Source organism: Trichechus manatus, unplaced genomic scaffold, assembly GCF_000243295.1.
Source record: "Trichechus manatus latirostris isolate Lorelei unplaced genomic scaffold, TriManLat1.0 scaffold00001, whole genome shotgun sequence".
Lineage (NCBI taxonomy): Eukaryota > Metazoa > Chordata > Mammalia > Sirenia > Trichechidae > Trichechus > Trichechus manatus.
Window position 1 is genome coordinate 45111005 of NW_004443937.1, and position 24056 is coordinate 45135060.

The window sequence follows — 24056 nt, forward strand, 5'->3', positions numbered from 1 at the left end:
AGCTCCATAAATCACTTTACCAAAAAAACCAAACCCGCTGCTGTTGAGTCAACTCCGACTCATAGCAATCCTACAGGACTGAGTAGAGCTGCCCCATAGGGTTTCCAAGGCTGTAATCTTTACAGGAGCAGACTGCCACATCTTTCTCCCACAGAGATGGCTGGTGGGCTTAACTGCCAACCTTTCTGTTAGCAGCTGAGTGCTTAACCACTGTACCACCAGGGCTCCTTGGGTTGTACCCAGCAAGGGTCAAATCTTGGTGATTTGTCACTACCACCGATTTCCTCTGAAATCTCAGAAAACAGCACCGAGGAGAAAGGCAGACAAAGGACTCACAGGTTCCCCTGGTTCATTTCCACCCAGAATCCTAAATCCAAATCCAGTCTCTTTTCTCCATAGGAAGATGTCCTGTTCTTGGTAATCTGGAACTGCAGAGAGAGGGAAAGGAAGAGAGAAGTTATGTCTCTGACAAAAGGAATCGTGCCCCTAAGGTAAACAAGATTACAGGACCACTGCTGATGGTGGTTGAGCAAATAAAAGCTTTCTAACACAGGCAAGGAAACAAAATCTGGTAGATGGGTGAAGTAATGGATGACACCAGGTAAAAGCAAACAGTGGCAACAGCCACTGAGCCCTTTCTTTTCTCCAAAGGACTAATCACTGTTTGATAATTCCTAATCAAGCCAGAGCTAGTATCTCCAACCAAGCTGGCAGTCAGCTTTGACTGTTCCCTTCAGTATTGTCCCAAGGGGCATTAAGTAAATTAAAACCATTATGTGCTGTATCACCAAGGTGTGACCATGTCCAAGAAGATAGCTCACGCTAAGTCAGAGTAACCTCTGAAGCAGAAGTGGTTCTAGGGATTTAGACGTCCTGTTAAATCACTTTTTCTCCCTTAAGTAATCATGACCAGTAGTACTAGCATTTGAACAGTTAGATAATTTTTGCCCAATAAAGTTACTTTATAACATCCTAATATTTCCAAATAGACGAAGTTTACCATGATTTTAGTACTATTATCAAAAAATAGCCTTCCTTATCCTCAAGATCAATGGTGACAGCAAATGAGCTCTGTATTAATGAATGGTGTCTCATTGTTAGGGACTGCTTTACTCCAGAATTTACCTCTAATCTTTCAACCCTGCAAGTATTAATTCATTATCCAACAACTTGATATTTACTTCCAAAACTCAGTAATGCTCCAGGACTTTAAACTAAAAATCTCATTTTGTTAAAGAAAAGTAATTTCCATAAGAAAAGGTTTAATGTATATGAAATTGTTCTATATACTACTTTAGGACTTAGAGTAATAAAAAAGGGTTATTTCTATTTCATTCTTATTTAATCTTATAATGTACACATAGTGTTTTATGGCCTGTAAAATGACATAGCTTTTATTTAAAGACAAAAAATAAAATTTAGTTGCAGAGAGTCCCAAAGGAGATTTTCAAATTCTTTTCTGCACACTTTCTGGTTTATTTAATTAATTGGACTCAAGGTTAAGGAGTGTGTACGTCTAAAAATTACATTCTTCTCCAATTTTGTACAGTGGGACAGGGAAGAAGAAGGTGGCTGTTTAGACCTTAGGTTAGTGAGTGATGTCCTTTTTAGTGACTCACGAGTTTAAAAGGCACAGTGAATGAATAAGAGGAGAGAGAAGAAAGGACAGAACAGGTGAGTACTAGTCAGAGATGTCTGAATCTGTTATTTTTCTTGAGCGATTTTAACACCAGCTTGAAATCGGTTCTTTTTATCCAACACGCTCTTATTATAATTGCTGAGGCTAAGCTGCGAAGCTTCACGGAACATGGAGCTAAGCTACATCATAGAATGCCCATAAACCCAATTTGAGAATAATATTTTCTTGTGCACGCTAAGGTAACAATATTTTCTTTCCGTTCAAGTAGCTAGTTAAAGGGTATTTGCTGTAACAGCCTCATGGCAACAACAGACTAAATCAGGCTATGTCTCCATCTCTGGTTTACTTGAACAGGACGATCACTATGAAGATAGTCCACGAGCGCTTTCCGGCCACCGCTAGGTTCTGGCAGAGTCTCCCTAAGTCTTCCTAATGTGTGGCATTTCCGTCAACAGCGAAACAGCCTCTGCAGAGACCTCCAGCCCAGACTCATGTTTCTCAGCATCATTTAACCCAGGAACATTTGCCCACAGATCCTACAGGGACACCAAATGTAATAAGTTCCTGCCTATATCGCTCTTTTAGGTATAAGCGCTCATGGTACGGGAGGCTGTGGCTGAGAAACTTAGGCTTATCACACAGTTTAGTCCATAAGAAAAAACATTTGTTTCTGCCCGAAATTCAATGGAAGAATGGCAAACTTAGTGAAAGAGCTTGTCTGTTGAAAAGGAAGATGCCCAACGACACCAGAGATGTGAAAGACACCGATGACTAATCATGAGCACAGGCACGAACACGATACACCACCACGCAGGCACATCACGGACGAAGGCCTTCTGGCTTTAACTGCAGAGTTTTAACACTCATCCTCTTCCACCAGCTAAGTGCCATTTACCCAAATAAATAAACCTGGGCCTATTTCAGTACTGAGACATATTATGGGATTAGAGAATTTCTCTCTTCTGTTGCCTCTGACACCTCTTCTTCACAGAGGCACCGAGGTTTCTCAACTGCATGCCCCAAAAATGTTTGTCCTCTTAATTTCAGGCAAATTTTATTAGAATTCAGTTTTTAGGAGGCAGCAGGGTAGAGCCATCTTTCTGATATTAATATCTTTTTTTTTTTTTTTTGAGGCTATATCAAACAGAGCTAAGAAAATCTTGTTCAGTTTTCTTCATTTTTAAGCCCTTGTGTAGGGAACAATCTCAGCAGTTAATCTCCTTTAGGTAACGCCAGCGTCAACCGGATAAAGCAGTCGAAAGACATCCTTTGATAATTAGAGGGAACGCAAACACCACTGTTTGATGAGAAACCTCCCGGTGACTCCATTCCTACAGATGCACCATCCATTTTTCCATGCTCGGCAAAGACGTGCACGTTACTTTTTATTTCATCTTATCTTTGGTCTACTCTTGGTCAACAAGAGTGCCAAAGCATTTTTCCTCATGGCATTTGACTTTCTTTCCTCCCTTTTCTGGGCATCTCCCCAGCCCCCCAGACCAGTGGGCACATTGAACAGGATGAATAAGAATGGATAAAGAAAACTTTTCCATGCATTCTTACTCTGACATTCTCCAAAGTTCGTGGAATTGATTTCTCTGTCTCTTTCACCCTTGCTCAATCCCGGTGCAGGCGAAGGTGACATAGCTGGAATATTAATTTCACAGTTTTGCAAAGCGTAATGTATGTGCTTCCTCTTAGTTCACTTTAATTTAGTGTTGATTGATAAGGAACGTGCAGTTCAGCTTTCACAGTAAAGGTCATGGCTGCTGTGGATTCTAAAAGACTATCGTTTGACTTTTTGAAACTTTCTTTTATTCATGGTATTTTTTTGTGGGGGGAGGTCAAAAAGCTAGTATTTACAATTGTAGCATGAGAACTTCATAAAACCACAACGACCATCTTAGGCTCTGAATTTTACACTAAGTACGCATTCTCGTATGACCTTGTTTTAGTCATGTCATGAACTTTACAAGGTTTCTCTAAACCCTCATATCCTTTTAAAAAATTTAAAATACTTTGACACCGCTACACGACTGCATTTATTGAAGAGAGTATCAAGTTCCAGATGAAATTCACACTCGTACTAAGACCTGTTTGGGTGAATTTTAGGCAGTTCAAACCAGAACAGTCTTATATTTATAGAGGTACAAATCATCAGATCTGACCAAAATCTGAACAAACACACAAATAGGAACTGCCATCACAGCTCTTTAAATCTAGATGCACGCCCAGGCTCCTTAAACTCACTAGGACAAAGGAGCATATACACCAATTCCAAATTTGTAAGCACCTCTCCAGAGGATGACAGGTTTACAATACAGGTTAATAAGACATGTCTGAGTTTTTTTCTCTCCAAAGTATTGTGTGAGCAGGCAAAATCTGAACTACAAGCGTTATAATTTCTTTTGTAGCAATCACTCGTGGAGACTAGCTGGCTTTCCTGGACGTTTGCTTGCTAATACAACGGCACCAACATCCTTTTTAAAGACATGCACAATTAGTATGTTATCTAGAGAAACGACAGAATGGGCAACATGGATTTTAGAGGACTTCAGTGCTTGCCTTTGTTTTTAATTAAACATTTAAGCCCTTCAAAGGCATTCATTAACACATCTGCAATTCAGATTGATTCATTTTGTCGCTGCTGTTTTGACAGATGGCCTTATCAAGAATACAGTATTTTGCAGAGCATGTGGACCACGTGAAGGAATTTGATCAGAGATTGTGTTCATCGCTGCATTGCCTTTAACAATAAAATAAAATATAAAAAAAATATGTTCAACAGAGAGGGGACAATAAGGCATAGTCAAGGTGTTGTTGCTGGTTTCAATTTTCCTTGTTTACCTGCACCACTTGGCCCTCTTAATATCTCCGGGGGTGGGGGTTGGGGAGTCAAGCCTGACAGGAGCACACACTGTGTTTTTTTCCAAACACATGCTACGAAGCAATCTAAGGGAATGGCAGAAACCGATCTGCAGATAAAGCAAACTGCTGATTAAAAAACAAGATCGATGCGTAGCTACTATGAAAAGCAGAAAATGTGTGACAGATACTGAATAGTGAGCGCTGGGGGAAGGTCTCATCATCGACCTCATTTAGCAGTGAGGAAGAAATCCACGTGAATCTTAACATCCATTAGGCTGCTACCATCACTCGGTTATGGCGCCCCCAGTCATTGAAAAGAAACTGATCCTCATTCACACTGCTCTGTCCTACCCCTGAGACATCAGAGAGAGTGAAGAACAAACCCGGTGCCCTTTCGAGTATCTGGGTCTGGCTGCCACCTGAGCAATTTCAATGCTTAAAGCAGTTGGCTATGGCAAGTTCACCTATTTTTCTTTTTCTCCGGTGAAAATCTTTTTTTTAAAAAAATTAAACACCAAATTCTTAAGAAATGTTGTTTAAATCAGAGCGAATACGGTATTTGAGCTGGAGCCTCCTATTGAAGAGATGCGTTAAAATTTTCTGTCAATCCATGGCGCCCCTGCCAGCAGCTCAGAACACCCTTTATTTTATCACAAAAAGGTTCATATATAGACAGCTCCATCATAATGTGTACTGTACTGGGGAAAGCAGGGGTGTGGTCAATCAAACAATATCTCAACATCAACTGAAGTTGGGCCATTGACTGGAGGAGTCACATGGTTGTAGAGAAGTGAGAAGTGAATGTGAAAATATTCCTCTTGGAAACCATTTCTTCACTGAAATCTCAACAACTAGTGAGAAGACCCAGTGAGGGCAGACCCCCAGGTTCATACTCAGCATCTACTCCTTAAGTTCCAAATGGACCTTCCTTTCCTTTGGTCTGGCCTCAGGAGACTCTAGGGGTGTTCTTCTACCCAAGGAACTAAATGCATCTGTTCACAGTATCTGGCTTTTGTCCACACAGTGAACCCTCAGCCACAACAGCCTATTTAATTCCACATGCTGTTGGAGTAAGAGGGTGATGGTATTTCTCCCTTGAGGAAGAGACGGAGGGAGGGACCTCTGAGTGACTCGTAGTATTTGGTAATCAGCAAGCCCTCAGGTTTGCCTTGTGGTCCCTAACTTGCACTTCCCAGTAGCATGGCTGACTTCCTTCTCAGACAGGATAACGGCCTCACTCGCCTCTTCTGTTCGGGTCACAGAGAAGTTGAAGTCTTTCAACACATGCTTCAGCCAGCAAAGAAAATGTATCATAGCCAAGTCCAAGTGGGTGGGCAAAGGGCTGAAGGACCTCACACAACCTCTTACCACGAGGTCAAAGGGCTCTGCCTGAGAGGTAACAACAGCTGTGACTAAGAAGGAAATCTGTGGTGGGGGGCAGAGGCAAGAGGCAAAAAGATTCTTTTCTCTCTTCTAGTTTCTCTCAGATCTTTCACCAGATGCAGCCCCCTCCCTCATTACACATTCTCTCCTACCCTACGCCAAAAAGAGAAAATGAGAAACGAGGTGAATGTACTTCATAGTCACCTCATCCTCACAAAACGTACTCATGGGAAAATGTCAGCAATATCAACAGCAATAAAAGGCCAGTTTGTATCATCTAAAATTAAAGCATCTGAGCAACTTTCATTGGTAAGATAAATGAACGTTATTTACAGTGAATATTCTTTGGAAGCCATTTCATAATAAAAAGTCAGACATGAAACACGGGGGGAATATTACGTTATACAAGCCAAGAAGTTACCGACTACAGAGAACACCTCCACCAGGTCCTATTCACACAAAACCGAAGAACACACTTAACAACTGTATAAATAATTAAACTACAAACCACTTAATGTTTGTTTTTTTCTTTTTCAGGGGGCTGTTTAGAAAGGCTGATAATGGTAAAAAAAATTACCAGTATTGGTAAAAATCAAGAGACCACTAAGAAAGCATGTAATTTACTCTCATTGCCTCTGCAATCCAAACCAATCATATTTATGTTCTATTGTGTATTAGAGCTGCTTCACAATACATGAACTCAGAGCATGTCACAGTCTCCACTCGGAAGAATTAATGACACAGTAGCTCTTCTTCACTTCTTCTAATTGAAGGGGAAAATAAATCCATTTGTATCCAGGCCATTTATTTGATGACCATCCATTTCTACCCCCACCGCACAATGAAGACATAATGGACCCTCCATGGATATCCATGAGACTAATGGGGACTCTGGGAAGCTTTCACCACTCACCGTAATTTACCTGTATCTAGTTTACAGGCTGAAAATCTCCATCTTTAATAAGCCTCAAAAGAAAGTTCAAAGCCTGGGGAGGGACCTGGGGAAGACAGGCGCCAGGGCAATACTCACGTCGGTTTTCATACATGCTCCTGGACTGGGCCCAGATTTTAAATGGATCTGGTTTTTTCTGCCCAGAGCTGTCAGTCTGATCTGGAGCTGGGGCCTCTGCAGGTGGGTACTCGGGAAGCCCCTGTTGGCCGTGGCTTGGGGATGCCGTGTGCAGGCTTCGGTGGCTGCAAACACTGTGCTGAGAACTATTCTGGCTGTCTTTTCTTTCCAGTGGTTGCTGCAAGTTGGTGAGCAAAAAGGGCAAAAGAGAAGGTTATTACTGATTCTCTGGGTGAGTGTTTTCCATCAGCTTGTCTTTGTTCAGCATGTCTGCGGACACAGACATAAATATATCAACAACATTTTGATTTCCACCTTTCTCCAGCTAGTGATGAATGCAGATAAATCCCCAGGTGATTGGCAGCAGAGCGATGGGAGGGCCAGATGGGAGGCAGAATCACAAACCACACCGCTCTCCAGGCTGTGGCAGGAGACACATCCAATATCATCACAGGTTCTCTCTGGCTAAGACATTAGACTCGTTTATTACAAGATGGATCAGCTTTAACATCTTTTTTTTTTTTTGACAAAAATATGTGACACAAAATACTATGAGTGGTTTAAATGTAAATCTATAATATCCGGAAGAAATACAATCAGAGCTGAAAACACTCCTTCCTTCTCCATGCCTCGCACCTTTTAATAACACAGCAGCCAACACCTCCTTATGGATTTTCCATCAGTTCTTCCGGACGATAAGAAACTCAAGGACAAGGATCAGACTGCTTAAAAATCATGCCTAGAACTATATGTTCATCAGCACTTGTAACTATATAAATATTTTATGAATAGTATGTATAATTCTTAGCTAATCAATTTTGGAGGCATGAAGTTTCATTCTTGAACTTCTGACGCTACTCTTGGCAGAAAACTAATGTCAAACTTTATATATGGGTTGAACTCAGGGGGTCAGATGTCTTAGATTTTTAACTTGTCAAAAGTCCAAGTAGTGTTCAAAGAGAAAGAGTTTCGTTTAAATTTCATTAGTGAACAATTTCATGTTCATTAAAACCTGTTCAACAAAGACCCTTCCCATTTTATGAAATGTTCTTTGCTTGAATGGGGATTGAATGGAGGGCAAAACCTAGTGGGAGGTAAAAATACTGGGTGGGAAATAAGACACTTTTAGTTCTTATTTTCTCCAGTAATAGACGAATCCCAGGGGTTTACGTTCGCCCATTTCAAAAAAAAACAAAAGGCCCGCTATTCAATCCTGGGATCCTGCCTCCCACAAAACAGATACCATGTCATTCTACTTCTGTGCTTTAAGATCATTGTAAAGCGGTAGAGGACAGGAAGGGCATCTCACGCCCCTCTTACGGATCCTTATAGCTTATGTTTTCAAAGTAGTTTCTAAGATCTAGATCGTTCCATCTCCCCAAAGTTTTTACAGCACCAAAATCTTCCACCAGGCCCTACAATCAATCCTGTCAAGACAGCTCTTCCTCATTCTCTCCCCACGTATACCCCATCTTTCATCTTGCTGGGAACTTCAGAGGTCTCCTTCATTTAACTTCTCACTTTCTCTCCGCCCAGTCCTTGCTTTGGAACAAGTTCTAAAGAAAGCCCAGGACGGACAAAACTTCATTTGCCCTTGACTGTTACAGATTAAACATGAATACAGGTTTTGGCAAGGATTCCAAGTTGAGGAAAATGTGGCATGTGCTTAAAGGGGACAAGACAGATATTTTAAAATCATAATTGGTGTGCCTATGGGGAAAACTGGAAGATCACACTGTAAGTCAGCACAGAGGTCCTGGTAAAACTGCACGAAAGGCTTAATTCACTCCAGCTCAAGGGTCAGTATACCCTGGTGAAGATGCTGGGAAAACACACTGATAGCTTGCGGTGGGAGGGGGAGCTGGGGGATAAACACCATCCATAACCCCACATCATCAGAATTCTTAAAGAACTGTCTTTGGAAGATGTGCTCAGCCAGGATGGGTTAGCATTCCAAAGACATGGAACAGAATCGGCTCCGCCACCTTCCAGCAGTGTCCTCCCCACAAGACTAAATTCAGCTTTCAGGGCCAGGTTTCTGCCTCCAGAAGGGCAGCAGCTGCCCTTTTGCTTCCCCTGGAGATACGCTGAAGATTTTCAGAGCCAGGGGATGTTAACAGTAGACACAAACCACATTCTCTTTCCCATGTGAATGGGAATTTGTTTCTCTCTTCCATGTGGTCTTGGAAAGGGCCTCAGTTATGAAAGAGCAGGCACATTATCAGCCTATTTTTGGGGTGTACACACACTGGCATAAATGTTTTTATTAAGTGGGATTATAAATTTTTCTTACTCTTATCTTTATGCTCCTGATTGCCTACATTTTATTTTTATACTGCACATAGAATGCCATTTTCATTCTTAAATGAACCTTGGTAAATAGAATTAAGGAGACTGTCTATTTTTAGATTTTGTTAGTGTTTTACTTTTGTTCATCTTTCAAGGGGAGAAAAAAGATATTTTAAAAGTAAAGGCAAATAACCCAGTAAATAAAAAACCTCTGAGTTTACCCTGAGAGTTGCATGCCTGCCTTCAAATGCCCACCCTCTCTTGGTCCCTCAGATGAGTAGCAGATGCCAGGCTGAGAGTCAGCTGGTCAGTTAAAGCAAGTGTCCAGCTCACCAGTCCTTCACGTTGAGATGAGTGTCTGCAAAGCCTCACCCAGGAAAGGCAGTGAGCTGTACCGCAGGATTACCCGAAGGACATGTTCACGCTCTTCTTCCTTTTGTGGGGTTACACTGTGTTCCTGTCCCACTGTCCCCAAAGTAGGGAGGCCGTGTGTACATGCCTCTTCCTGGGCTGTTGCCCCTTGACACCAAACTTGAAACTTTTCCACTCAATCCCTTTTCCTGAACTGGAGAAAAATACTTTCCTGACAACCCTGCCCAACTGAGTCCAACGAAAGAATAGACCTTTCTCTCACAAAAAATGCACACGTGCTTTACGCTTCCCCGCCCCCACACACCATGCATACGCACATGCACACAGATTCTGCATGTCGTGAGCCGTCAGATGTCCGTCGCACAGAACCACCTCTGACATGGAGGATCTGGATTCCTTGCGTTTACTGAAGAGAAGTCTCCGCCACAGACAGAGTGTACAGATGAAGTCTGCTGCAAACGCCTGGGCCACTTCTCAAATTACAACACTCTTTCTCGCCTCCCCAATAAATGATTCATTTAGGTCCAATTTGACACAAAACGACAGATACAATCTGGAACGAGCCTGGCAAAACTGCCTCTCAGTCAAACTGCACCTCTGCTTCCCTTTTAAATGCTATCTAAATTTTGTCCCTAAATTGTGGAAAAGAAAACAGCATTCTGAGAATGTGTTCTAAAAACTGCACCACCACGAAACTAAGCGGCACATTCTAACCCATACCGGACTGAATACACAATAATCTGGAAGCTTCTTAGATTTCTCATCTAATAAGATTTAACATCACTTTATGTTCCTTCTCAAGTTAAATTATGAAAACTCCTTAATTTGAAGATGCACTCTGTATTTAATATCTTTTTGGCACTCCGGGTTTTTTGAAGCTGTGCTGTGTCTGGAAAGGTTCAAAATATGCCTTTTGTTTTCTATAAGCACGCTAATTAGCTATGATGTTGTCCTTTATCTGGTTAGAGCCCGCTGCTGTCCAGGAGAAAGGCAGTGTTTATACATCGTTCAAATTAAAGTCAACTTGTCTGTCTCTCCAGGAGTCTGGTTTACCTCCCAGAAGACTTGGGGCAAGAGAATGAATTCATTCTAAACTAGTTACAGCACAGGATCAGATTTGCATTTAACATGATTGCCTTTCACTTCATTTTTCTGGGTGAGAAACTCGCCCGAAGACAAGTATCCGTGTGAAAAGTCACCCTATGTAAACTGAGAACTTGAAGAGATGGTGAAGCGCCTACTACACCCGTGAGAGAACGTCCCGACTGGGCCCTCCTGAGTGCCCACCTGCAGTAACTGTATTCACTCATCCAGTTAACGCCTACCTATCACCTACTGTGTGCCGGCTGCTGAGGGGTACACTGGATATGTATTTATACTTGAGTGTGTACCTAGGTGTATGTGTGTGTATGCATGTACATGGATAATAATCAAATAATCTTAACAGACTGATATACTACAATGCTCTTTATAGAAGTGGTAAGGAAAAGTCTCTGGAAAAACATTCCATTCACATCAGAGAAATGGCATGTGCTAAGTCTCCAAGGCAAAAATGAGCTTGGAATGTCTGAAGAACAGAAAGAAGGCTGGTGTGGTACAGCAAGGGAGGGGGGCAACCTGCGATGAACTTGGGAGATCAGATAACACAAGGGCCTTGTGGGCCACTGTAAGGAGTTTGGGTTTCATTCTAAGTTCAGGGTGGTGGGTGAAGATTGGGGGATCCATTAATGGACTTAAAGTAGGGACATGTCATGGTCTTACTTCCAGAAAGTTTGTGCTGGCTACTGGGGGTGGGCTGGGGGGTGGGGGTGAATAAATGGGAGGGGATAGAAGTGAAAGCAGAGAGACCAGTCAGGAGAGTGTTTGCCGCTGCAGTCCAGGTGAGAGACCAGAGCAGTTTACATGAGGGGTGTAGTATTGACAATGGAGAGGTACAGTGAAATCAAAAGACATTTTGGTACCAGACTGAAGCGGGGAGAGGAGGAGAATAAAGACATTACAGAAACAAGGATATCCACCTCCCAGGTTTCCAGCTTCAACACTGGATGGAAAGAGGTGCCATATATTGAGATGGATATTTCCAATACCAGCTGGTGTCACTACACTGATATCTTTGAAGCAAGCTTTTTACTTCTGAATCTCAAATCAGAGCCAACCGGGGAGAGGAAACGGGCTTGATTTTGAAAATTCCATAAAGGTCCTTGGTCACACACTAGCCATGACATGTGTCACAAGACCTTTCAAAATTAAAATGTACTGACTTCCCTAGAACAAATGGTTCCCTTACTACCGTCAGGCCGGGGAAATCGGGGAAATGCAGTGGTTTTTATAAATGAAAATGGGGGAAAAATCAGCTCATCAGTATTTCACAGAATGTTTTAGAAATGGAGGTACTTACAAAGTGAACTGAAAATATTTGCTCACAAGAGCAAATGAATACAGACAGCACTTCGAAGCTTAAATGATGAAAAGAATCCATGTGGCTTAAACATGACGAATCGATCCATTTTAAAGCAGAATTATTTACAGTTCACTTATCTGCCAAGACCGAAGGCCACTGCAGCGATTCACATGGACAACAGGAAAACCTCCAAGTGCTGATGAGGTGTTAGGCCAATGTCATTAACAGCGGTGTGAAAATCAGAGACCCAACTCCAAGAAAAAACACAGGAGAGTCTTTCTTTTTGTCTCTTCCTTCTATCATTTATGGATCTAAGTCAAATGATTTCTCCCAGAAATGCAGGCAAGAGGGGTTAATGGAGAAGAAAAGGAAAGCATTGACTGGATATGAAAATGAATTTTAGTTCACAGTAAATGTTTTAAAGAAATCTAAAACAATGACAAAGTCTATTTTCTAGAGGCCCCAAGAGTCAAGGACATGAGTTATGGGAGGTGAGAGGCAAGGAGACTTGCTTAACTAGTAACCACTTGCCGTGAAGTCAACTCTAACTCATGGTGAACCCATGTGTGTCAGAGTAGAACTGTTTTCCATAGAGTTTTCACTGGCTAAGTTTTAGGAAGTAGATTGCCAAGTTTTTCTTCTGAGGTGCCTCTGGGTGAACTGGAATCGCCAATCTTTCGGTTAGCAGCCGAGTGGGTTAACTGCACCATCCAGAGACTTGTTAAGTAATCCTAATCCTTTTCCCATCTACTTCTCTCACTGCTGCTCCTTGGAGCCTGTAGGAGCTTTGACTGGTTCTGTCACTGCCCTGCTTGTCAGACGAGCAGCTTAGGGGAAAGGAAGGAGAGGGGCCCCAAACAACTGGGAGAGTATGAGAGACAGGCGGGGACACAAAAGCAGATGACTCAGGCCACAGTCACTCGCTGTGCACACCAGCTAGGTCTCTGTGTTTCTCCCTGACTTCTCTTGACTAGTTCTGGGCAATTTCCTTAGCATCTCTTTCAGGGGAGGGGGAATGGAAACCTGTCATTACTGCTACCTTTCAGCTTGCTGCATTTGCTACAAAAAAGTTGTTGAAGAGAATGCCTTGCACAGCACCTGATGTCCCCCACGTGAAAACTCCACGAGAAGGTCTTAGTAACTGCAGAAATTTTGTCTCCTTACTGAATATGGCAGGCTTTCTTTGATCTGACAATATTACTAAGTAAATGACGTGGTCTCCTAAATTGCCCAGGCTGCTGGGAAACGCCGAAGAATTCCATAGATCAATCACAGCATCTAACTCAATCTGGGGTCTTTTTTATGGCTCCATATGACTACTTAACTTAGTTTATTGTCATTAAGAGCTGAATGATTTTCATTATGCTTGTACCTGGTTCTATATTACATCTCTGTTTTGTTAACTCTTATGAGTATATGCTCACCAGACCCACGAGGCAAGGGCCTGTACAGATCTGCCCGCATTCTGGTTGCTGTCTGTCTCGCCCCAGTTTCTGTTTCAGTTCGTGCTGTATGCTGGCACTGGGTCTCACATATAGAAGGTACCCAATAATACTTGTTGATGAAACGAATGAATGCATACACGACTATTCTGATTTGTGACAACAGATACTTTTCTGAAAGGAGCAATCAATAAATTGACTATAAGCTCCACGAAGAAAGGCACTGTGACCATCTTATTTATTATAGTATTTCCAGTGCCTCACACTGAATCTGAAACATAGCAGGTTCTCAATATCAGTTTGATGAATAAATGGATGAATAGATAGATCGATGCGTGATTGATGAATGCACAGATGGACAAGTGGACAGATGAATGAATGGATGTATGGACAGATGCATGATGGGTGGATGGACAGATGGACTGATGGAGGAAGGAACAGTTGGGAAATGAACTAATAGAAGAACAGGTGGACAGTGACTTAAAAGCAAGGGTTTGGTGTGATATTTAGTGTTTTAAAGTCTTACACACAAGATCCTTGGGTGTGATGTAGACTCTGAGATTCTCAGGTAAGTAAGTTTCCAGTCAGGACAATTAAGTTGGGCCACGGAATCCGTTTCCCAGAGAGGTCTAAAACCTGACAGCAAATGTGTCTTATTTTTGTCTCTGCCGTTTGGCAGGAAAATCCCTGATGCTATGGAAGCCCAAGTATTAAACTAATAAAATGTTATTAAGATACTGCCATTGTCTTCAATGAGTATCTAAACCACAAATTCAACATTTAAACTAAATCTAGTAGGTGAAATCGCTTATTAAGAGTAAGCCGTGCAGTCTATACAGGAAGGGAAACCAGATAAAAAAGACAAGTCCTTCTGTTCTAGTAAAAACCCAGCTGCTTAATTATTGAAAACATTACCAAAAAAAAAAAAAGGCACGAGGGCAAAAGGAAGCTGTCAGTCACAAAAGGAAGCCAACATTGTCAGGGGCTTCTAAGAAAGAAAGGGAAAACTAAAACATGGTTCCTGGGTTAAGAGACAGTGTACTCATATCACACACCACAACCCAGACACCATCAGCGAGTGTTTAATTACACAAACTATAATTGACCCTGACTCTGGAGCCCTGGTATTCAGCGTCCCCATGGATTCTCTCCAACTCCACCAGAAAAATCCCATCATCATCTGTCTCTCTGGCAGGACGTCATCAAAATTCAAATTGAGAAAAGGAAGTAGCTTTCAATCCACCTGTACAGAGCTCCCACTGATCATAGATGCAGGAATGCTCTACTGGCAAAGCAGGCTTTGGCTGATATTCCCCCAATTTTGCACAGCAGCTGCCAGGGTGTGCCAGCAATGCTGTGAAAACCAGCATCCCTGTCCTGGCACAGAAATCGAGCAAGGACGAGCCCCAAGATGTGGGGGCTTGTTCTTGTCTAACCCAGCCACACATCACTCTCTTAGCTTGTGGTAATTACGAGCCAGCAGACTGTGGGCAAAGCAGTTAAGAGAGCTTTTTTTCCTAGGAATGCAGCCCGAGTAATTGGCTTGCTGCTTGCTAATGACACAGGTTCTACAAAAATAAGCTGTCATGGGGAATTCTTTTAACTGACTTGGTGAATGCAGACTCTATACCTGTTTGATCCCCTTTGAGTTCAGCAGGTAATTCCAAAACACATTTGGGGCCAGAGATGCAAATGAATCTACAGAAATTCTTCTGCGTAGGAATTTTAAATGGGATGTAAAGCAAAAAAGAACACCTTGCTACCTGACGTCATGCTACCTGTGCAAAGACCCTATTTCTCCCCCAACATGGTCCTTGTAAAGACTCCATTCCATGTGGGGCATGTAAAATGAGTCCATGATTAACATGGCATGTCTGTGGAAGGGGAATAAGAGAGGAGGGCTCACACTAATTCACGCTCGTAAGACACAGCTTCCAGGTTTGCTTCTATTTTTCTGAAGGCTGAATGGGTTTCTGTGACCGAGGGCTGGGCACACACGCGTGCACGCGCGCACACACACACACACGCACACGCACAGTGTCGGCAGCTCTGTGGTTGCAGTGTGGTCACCAACCAGCACTTTTCTGCCTGGGCATTAACACACACTGACAAGAGAAGCAACCCTGAAGTCACGTGTCCCAATCCCCACGGCGTTATTGCCGGGTTTTCTCTTTGGGGAACTTAGGAGCAGGGCTTCAGGACGCAGGAAGCTCCCTCTCTCATCTCCTTGATAAAACTTCTGAATCTCCCCGCTCGGCGTGGAGACAGGTGGCAGGAAACCAGCCGCAGTGCCACCAGCTGCGAAGTTTTAAGGTTCTCCTTTCCTGGGTGGCAGAAAGCTGTATATTTTCCCCTCCCCAAAATCTTCTCAGTCACATGGAAACACCCCCGTTATCCTAATGTTAACGAATTGGGAAACCCCTTGCACTGGATCATTTCACAGGCATCCGAGTGCTAGATTTTGAGTTTTTGAGTAGCGTTTCAACGTGCTGTCAGCACCCTGGAGCAGAAGCCCACATCACCAAGCAAAACACCACAGCCTCTAAGCTATTAGCTAACATGTCAACTAGGTGATGCGTCTTCAGGGAAACCAGATTAGAAAGGACAGCAAAACACTGATTTTTTTTTTTTAGGAATCCTATACCTGCAGCATAATGCTGCTAAAGCCAGTAAAACAACAAAGGACGATCCCACAGCAAGGGAATGCCTTATTCTCAGTGCCGAGGCTGTGAACATTGTGCCGCCTGAGCACGGCCACACAGCCGAGGCAGGGAAACTCTTCCTTAAACCCACAGGCTTGTTCTTCTGTAAATAATTCGCCATCCTGTTCACACGAAAGCTCAGGGAGCATCTTCCCAAGTGAACGGCTGGGAACACCAGTTGAGAGCAATGCTACCCGGGAAGAAGGTGGAGCTTTTTTTTTTTCTATTTCCCCTCCTCCCAAAAGAAACAATGGCATTTTTATCAAGTTAAAACAGCTAAGAAACTCATCCATTAGGAGAGTTGAGATGCATTTCTACAGAGAAGATGGTAAACATGCATTTTTTTCCTGGCTCCTGCAGCCTGCCCACAAATCACTACACAGTTACAAAGACAAGCCCAAATACCTTCCATACCAGACAGATCCCCCAGAATTTAATAAAACGAACCTCCGCTCCTGTCTCCCCATCCACTCTCAAACACATTCAGTGAAGTCGAGCCAGACAGCACCCCCTTCCACCTCTCACCCACCCCAACCCCGGAACAAGCACCAAGTAACTGACAAGTCCTTACCGACTTTGGGCTCTTCTTTGCAACAGGCAGTCCTGGAAAAAGGCAACAAGGAGGGGAGGGGGAAGACATCATTAGCATATAAATGTTACCTTTTCCTTAAAGAACAATCCCCAGGTGTTTCACAGCCACCTAGCCATCTGCAGAGTTATGTCCGATTTCTCCCCAGCATTGGAGTTACCAGGCTGTTCATATGGAATCAGAGCAGTGGGAGGAGGAGAGCGAGAGGCAGGAGATCTATCTGCATTAGCTATGCTGACTTGTACTGCAGCAGCCTGGAGGCTGAGAAAACAAATTCACAGACCTCAGCGGCCTGGGAAATTGAACACTTGGACAGAATCTCAAATGCTCTTCTGGATTAAGAGAGTCTCAATCTACAATTAAGTCCAGGATATTCCCTTTCCACACGGTCCACTTGTCAATGCACGCAGACCAACCAGGACAGTGGGAGGGGTATATATTTAGTTTCAAAGGAGTACATGGTTAAAATGGTTTTTCTTCCTTTTTTGCCCTCTTCTTTCTTTATTTTTTTTATCTGCCTTTCAGGAGAGGAAACACCTTCTTTATTTGGATGAGCTGAACGCCAAAACAAAGACAGATGCTCTTTTGCCAGCATAGAAAGATAAAACATGAACACAAATCCAAGTTGGTCTGAGACCCCTCTGGCTGATGGCACACCTCTCCGTGGCTGTCAGTCATCCAGGCAATCTCCTATTCAGCTTGTTGGGAAGGAATGGGGCTTGGATGAGCCCCTCCAGGGTAAAGCATGTAGTATGCCAGTGAAGGAGAGAAATTTCACGGAGCTGAGAAGAAAAGATAATCATGGAGAAAGAGAAAGGCGGAGGGAACGAAGGTGGTCATGGAACCTAGCTGGCTCTTGCGAGGGCCCGTACTCGGTGGAGGACTGGATATGGAAGGGACGTGCAGCTTCTCACTTCCAGGAGCACTAGCAGCAATCAGAGGAAGCCTTCCAGGAATCTACGACCAGGGAGTGTAGGGAAGGGAGGCTGGAAAGGGAAATAAAACACACATCCGTGTTTCTAAAGTAATAGTTTCGGGTTTTTTTTGTTTGAGAAGGGGTTAGAATGCAACAGTGCAGATTCCATCTGTATAAAGCACAAGAGGTATACTTGGGATCTGATTACTTTTGCACTGGCAATGTCCACCTCTTTTAGAAAATGATGCTCAAGTGGCATGATGATATCAACTCTTTTGGAAGTGACCTGAGAAACCAGGAGCCATGCTCAGCTCAGTACCAGTAACCAAGTGAGCGAGGAAGAAGAGGACCGAGGAAGGAGGGAGCCACCAGATGATCACTAATCTCCCCACTGCAAGTGAGGCATGATGAGAATGACTCATCCTAAAAGGCATCTGGGGGCACGCTTCCGGCAGGGCCCATCACATCACCAAAATGAGGTCACTAAGGTCGGGCAGAGTGGCACTCAGACTTCAGTGTGCACAGCGAATGCGTGGCTACTTGTTAAAAATGGAGAATCCCAAGCCCCACCCTCAGAGGCCCAAGGGATTCTGATGCAGGGGGTCTAATGACCATACTGAAGGAAACTCTGATATGTACACAGTACAGAGCGTTACTTCTCTCTCAAGGAAACTACGACATATATACAGTACAGAGCGTTACTTCTCTCTCAAGGAAACTATGACATATATACAGTACAGAGCATTACTTCTCTCTCATGTCTGGCAAACTCCAACAGGCAACCTTCAGCAAGTTGCTTCAGAGCCCCCTATGCCTCAGTAGGAGCCCTGGTGGCTCAGTGGTTAAGAGCTCGCCTAGTAACGAAAAGGTCAGCAGTTCGAATCCACCAGTCGCTCCTTGGAAACTCTCTGGGGCAGTTCTACCCTGTCCTATAGGGTCGCTATGAGTTGGAATCAACTTCACAGCAGTGGGTTTGGTTTTGGGTCCATGCCTCAGTTCCTTCATTTATGATATAATAAGGCTCACTTCCTAAGATTTTTAGGACAGTTAAACAAGACAAAATGTTTAAAAGCCTTGCACCTGTCACCTGCAGGCACTCAAATGTCCACCCCTTTCACCTTCCTTTGCTAATTAATTCAGATCATTTAGAAAGGAAACAGCTACGGTTATCTTGCTCCAACTAGAAAAAATCATTTGCTAAGTTTATTAAAATATAAAAAAGACTGTAGGAAATTTTTCCGATGGATAAGAATAAGTGATCTACCTTGGAGATGTCATTATTCTTAACAAATAATTGTTAGGTGTTTTTATTTGTTCATTAATACAATTACCTTAAGGAATTTTATCAAGTTATATTAGTGTGGGATCACTGTACAACACTTGAGAATTACATAATACTACATCTTTAAATTCAGATTTTTCCCTAATTATTGCAGAACTTCTTAGTTCATTTGAATATATAAGTTTCACCCAATTTAGTTTTATTGGCCATGACTGTGCCCAAGATCCTGATGACCTACAAAAATCTGGAAACAATGCCCAACTAGGTAGGAGTCAGGGAAAATGGTTTCAGTCCACACTTTGCTACTAATCACTTGTATTCCTCTGGGCCAGTCTTAAACTTCCTGTCTCCTAGGATTTTCACATATAAGAAAAACGGCACTTGTCATTGTCTCTCACAGAGAAAACACTTGCACACACATTCACCGCCACACACACAAGGATGTTCACGGCAGCATTGTTGGTATACAGCAAACTGGAAACCACTGGAAAAAAGCTGCGGGATAGCCAACCTAGAGAGCAGTCTGCAGAGGTTAAAAGGAATGAGCTATCCCTAGGGAGAACACCACCGATGTCCTCCAAAGCATCATGCTGAGTGAGAACGGTGTGCCACGCCATGGCAGGTACAGTAAGATACAGGTGTCAAACACACTCAAACACAGAGACTTTTCCTTCCGTGTATATGAACCTACCAAACAGAAAACAGATGACGGGGCTGGGGGTCGGGGCACAGATTGGGGAGGCTAGCTTAAGAAGACTTTAGCCTTATCTAGAATTCCTTTTAACGAAGATCATATTCACATCTCACTAAGGCAAAAAAATACTAATTTAAACATAAGCATTAATTAATTAACAGTCCTTCCACTGTTAACTGTACAAAACTAACCAGTCTGAAGAACATGGGGGTAACTAACTATGCCATCTATGTTGTTTCCTCTGAGGAAGCAGTCCATGGAATATTCCAAAATATCGCAGCTGAATCAACACAACAAGCTATATTGTACAACAAAGAATTTGTTCCTCTTTGTTACCTAGTTGCCTAAAACCTTAGTTTCAAAACCCAAACCAAACCAAACCAGCTGCTATCGAGTCGATTCCGACACCTAGCGACCCCATGGGACAGAGGAGAACTGCCCCAGAACGTTTCCAAGGCTGTAATCTTTACGGAAGGAGAACGTCACGCCTTTCTCCCGAGGAGCAGCTGGTGGGTTCAAACCGCCAACCTTCAGGTTAGCAGTCGAGCACTTAACCACTGCACCACCAGGGCTCCTCTAATTTTAAAAAGCCACACCTTTAACAGGAGCCAAAAAAAGACTTGTGACCACAAATTATTATTTAAATAGTCAAAATCAAGAGACATCATTTGATTGCTTTTAAAAAAAATCAAAGATTTGTTTTAGGTCCAGATGGTCATTAAATCTTAAAATCTAATAAATATGAATGCTAGAACAAACCTCCATTTTACAATTTATAATTTATCTTAGCCAAAACTATTCAGAGGGATTGAAAACAGCTGGTAGACCTAATGGAAAACACTTGAAAGGTCATGGTTTGGCAGAATTCTCCAAGACCCAGAAATCACAGGACACAGCTCTTGTCCAGCTACAGTTGATGGCAGACCACCCGGTGCAGGATGTGTTACGAGAGTCAGCAGTGCCCACACTGTGTGGCATGTCTGTGGTTCTCCACAGCACAAATGCTCACTCGGAGCACCCTGTGGCAGCAGGAAGCTTGCGTTGTGTAAACTGTGCCACTTATTGCGTACGAGGCACACGGGCGGAATCAGCACCTGTCCATTAAGACGTTAAGGCTCATCTGATCCATTCAGAGCAAGGAAGGGGAGTGTTCAGACGAGGCAGAAGAAAGAGTTCATAGATGGCACCATTTGCTCTTAGAACCTAGAAGGCAGCAAATGCTACTTCAAAGAGATCCCAGAAAACTTTTATGGGGAAGTGCATCTTCAAAGTGCCAGTCTAAGTGTAATCAACAGGGGTGAGAAAAGCTTGAGACCCAAATCTCTGAAGTTCCCCATGGAAAAGGTGACCCTTCAGAGGAAACAAATGGCAAATTCCCTTCTACTGGCTGAAACCTAACCAGTTAACTTGAGGACGAAGAACCTCTTTCCATTTAAGTATCAAGGCTATAAACTATCTTAGTAACATCTTCTCATGGAACTAAATGGCAGAATGTTATTTTTGGCAAAATCTGCACACAATTTATATGAAAAAAGTCAAAATATAATAGAATACAGGTACATTTGGAAAGAAAGACTAGAAGGTAATATACCAAAAACAGTGTTTTCTTTGGCTGGTAAGACCGTGGGTGACTCTATTATCTATTTTAGTATTTTCTACAACAAGATAAGCTTTACTTATTTATAAATACACACATACATATACACACAGAGACCACAATAAACGAAGTCTAAACTGCTTTTCTAAGTAAGACGAATGTAGCAAATTTCAGAACCTTTTATTGCACTTTCAAATTTCCAGAGCCCTCACCAACCTCTACATTTGCTAAGAGTTGCTTTTTTCTTCCCAAATTGAGTGTATACGTGTAGACTCCTTAAGCACCCTATTGAGAGTAAGACCTGTGTTTGTCCTCCGAACTAAGTGGAAATAGAGAAGGAGTAGCATAGCTCAGCTAGGCTATCAGGGAAGCCAGACAGAAGCCAAGCACTGCATTTCAGCACTGAGATGAATAAAACCTGAGTTGCTGGGAAACAGATTGGAGTTTTCTGGACCAAATATCCTCCAGGTGTAAAGGAAGTGGGAATGCCAACCGAACTTATTAACTGAAAGAATCAATAAAAATGCAAAGGGCTTTGAAAGGATGAATCCTAAAGTTACTGTCATATACAAAGTAGATCTACAAATAAATGTTATGTCATCACTTTTAATGTTTTTATTATGATGATTGACTATTCTGGATTCCTTCGCAGCATCCTACCAAATGGTATGTCCCTAATCCACAAGACACTGAACATAAGGGATTCTTTGGAGCTTTGTAAAGCAAAATGGTACATTAAAAACTTTACTGGAGCTGGGTCAGGTAACACAATGTGAGAGAGGCAGGGTACTGTGATAGGTAGGTAGGTAGGTAGGTAGATAATTAGATAGATAGCTACGTCGATAGGGCTAGTTAGTAGAGAAGACTAAAAGGAGATTTCTGCGAGAACTTGGTGGGGGCTAGTCTTAGATATCAAAGAGAAAACTAGTACTTCTGAACACATTTCGATCTCAGACCCCGTTAGCTTTCTCTATTATTCTAAAATATATCAATGCATAAACCTAAATGAATGACCCTAAAATTATAGCCAACTTTGACTCAGTAATCACGTCATTAGGAATTTGTACTAAGAAAATAATCAGAAATTGTTGGCAAGATTTATATTAAAAGATGTTCAAGATATCACTAAAGAGGTTATAAATTGGAAACAATCTGAACTTCCAGGAACAAAGGGCTGAGTAAACAGGTTACATCAATAAGATGAAATATTATGAAGCCACTAAAAATGAGTGAATGGAAGAATATTTAGTGGTATGGGAAAAAGGTAATGATGTAAGACATAAAAGTAGGATACAAACTGTACATAGAATATAAGCTCATTGTTAAAAAATAAATATGAATATCTATATTCATACCCACCACTCTCTGTCAGTTTGTTGTACTGTGGTGGCTTGTATGTTGCTGTGATACTGGAAGCTGTGCCACAGGTATTTCAAATACCAGCAGGGTCACCCATGGTGGATAGGTTTCAGTGGAGCTTCTAGACTAAGACAGACTAGGAAGAAGGACCTGGTGGTCTACTTCTGAAAAAATTGGCCCGTGAAAACCTTATAAACAGCAGCAGAACATTGTCTGATATAGTGCCAGAAGATAAGCCCCTCAGGTTGGAAGGCACTCAAAATATGACTGGGGAAAGCTGCCTCCTCAAAGTAGAGTCGACCTTAATGGTGTGGAAAGAATAAAGCTTTTGGGATCTTCATTTGCTGATGTAGCACGACTCAAAATGAGAAGAAACCATTGCAAACATCCATTAATAATCAGAACATGGAATGCACAAACTATGAATCTGGGAAAATTGGAAGTCACCAACAATGAAATGGAACGCATAAAGACTGATATCCAAGGCATTAATGAGCTGAAAGGGACTGATATTAGCCAATTCGAATCAGATAATCATATGCTCTACTATGCTGGGAATGACACATTGAAGAGGAAAGGTGTTGCATTCATCATCAAAAAGAACATTTCAAGATCTATTCTGAAGCACAACACTGTCTGGGAAAGATGTTATCTATACACCTACAGGACAGACCAGTTAATACAGCTACTATTCCAGTTTACACACTAACCACTAAGGTCAAAGATGAGGAATTGAAGACTTTTACCAACTTCTGCAATCTGAAATTGATAAAAAATGCAATCAAAATGCATTGCTAATTACTGATAATTAGAATGAGAAAGTTGGAAACAAAGAAGGATCTGCAGCTGGAAAATACGGCCTTGGTGATAGGAACAACACCAGAGATCACATGATAGAATTTTGCAAGACCAATGACTTCGTCACTGCAAATATCTTTTTTCAACACCATAAACAGCAACTATACACGTGGACTTCACCAGATGGAAAACACAGAAATCTAATTGACTACATCTATGAATAGGGACAATGGAAAAGCTCAATACCATCACAGTCAGAACAAGGCTGGGGCTGACTGCAGGACAGACCATCAACTGCTCATATGCAAGTTCAAGTTGAAGCTGAAGAAAATTAAGTCCAAATTAAAACCAAATATGACGTTGAGTATACTGAGTATATTCCACCTGCATCTGGAGACCATCTCAAGAATAGATTTGACGCACTGAACACTAATGACAGAAGACCAGAAAAGTTGTGGGAGGACATCAAGGACATCATACTGGAAGAAAGCAAAAGGTCATTAAAAAGTCAGGAAAGAAAGAAAAACCCAAAACAAACGTGAGAAGAGATTCTGAAACTTGCTCTTGAATGCAGAGTAGCTAACCAAATGGAAGACATGATGCGGATTTGGGCAAATCTGCTGCAAAAGACCTCTTTAAAGTGTGAAAAAGCAAAG

The 24056-nt window shown here is 42.3% G+C and overlaps 1 protein-coding gene across 1 annotated transcript in view; it reads right to left on the bottom strand.

The window, feature by feature from the left end:
- MAGI1 (membrane associated guanylate kinase, WW and PDZ domain containing 1) overlaps positions 1-24056 on the bottom strand; it is a 659819-nt gene that overhangs the window by 22332 nt on the left and 613431 nt on the right. The window contains exons 18-20 of the mRNA XM_004368768.2: positions 16737-16768; positions 6921-7137; positions 337-428 (exon numbers count right to left, since the gene is read on the bottom strand). Coding sequence (XP_004368825.1) covers positions 337-428; positions 6921-7137; positions 16737-16768 — 341 coding nt within the window. The remainder of the gene's footprint in view (positions 1-336; positions 429-6920; positions 7138-16736; positions 16769-24056) is intronic.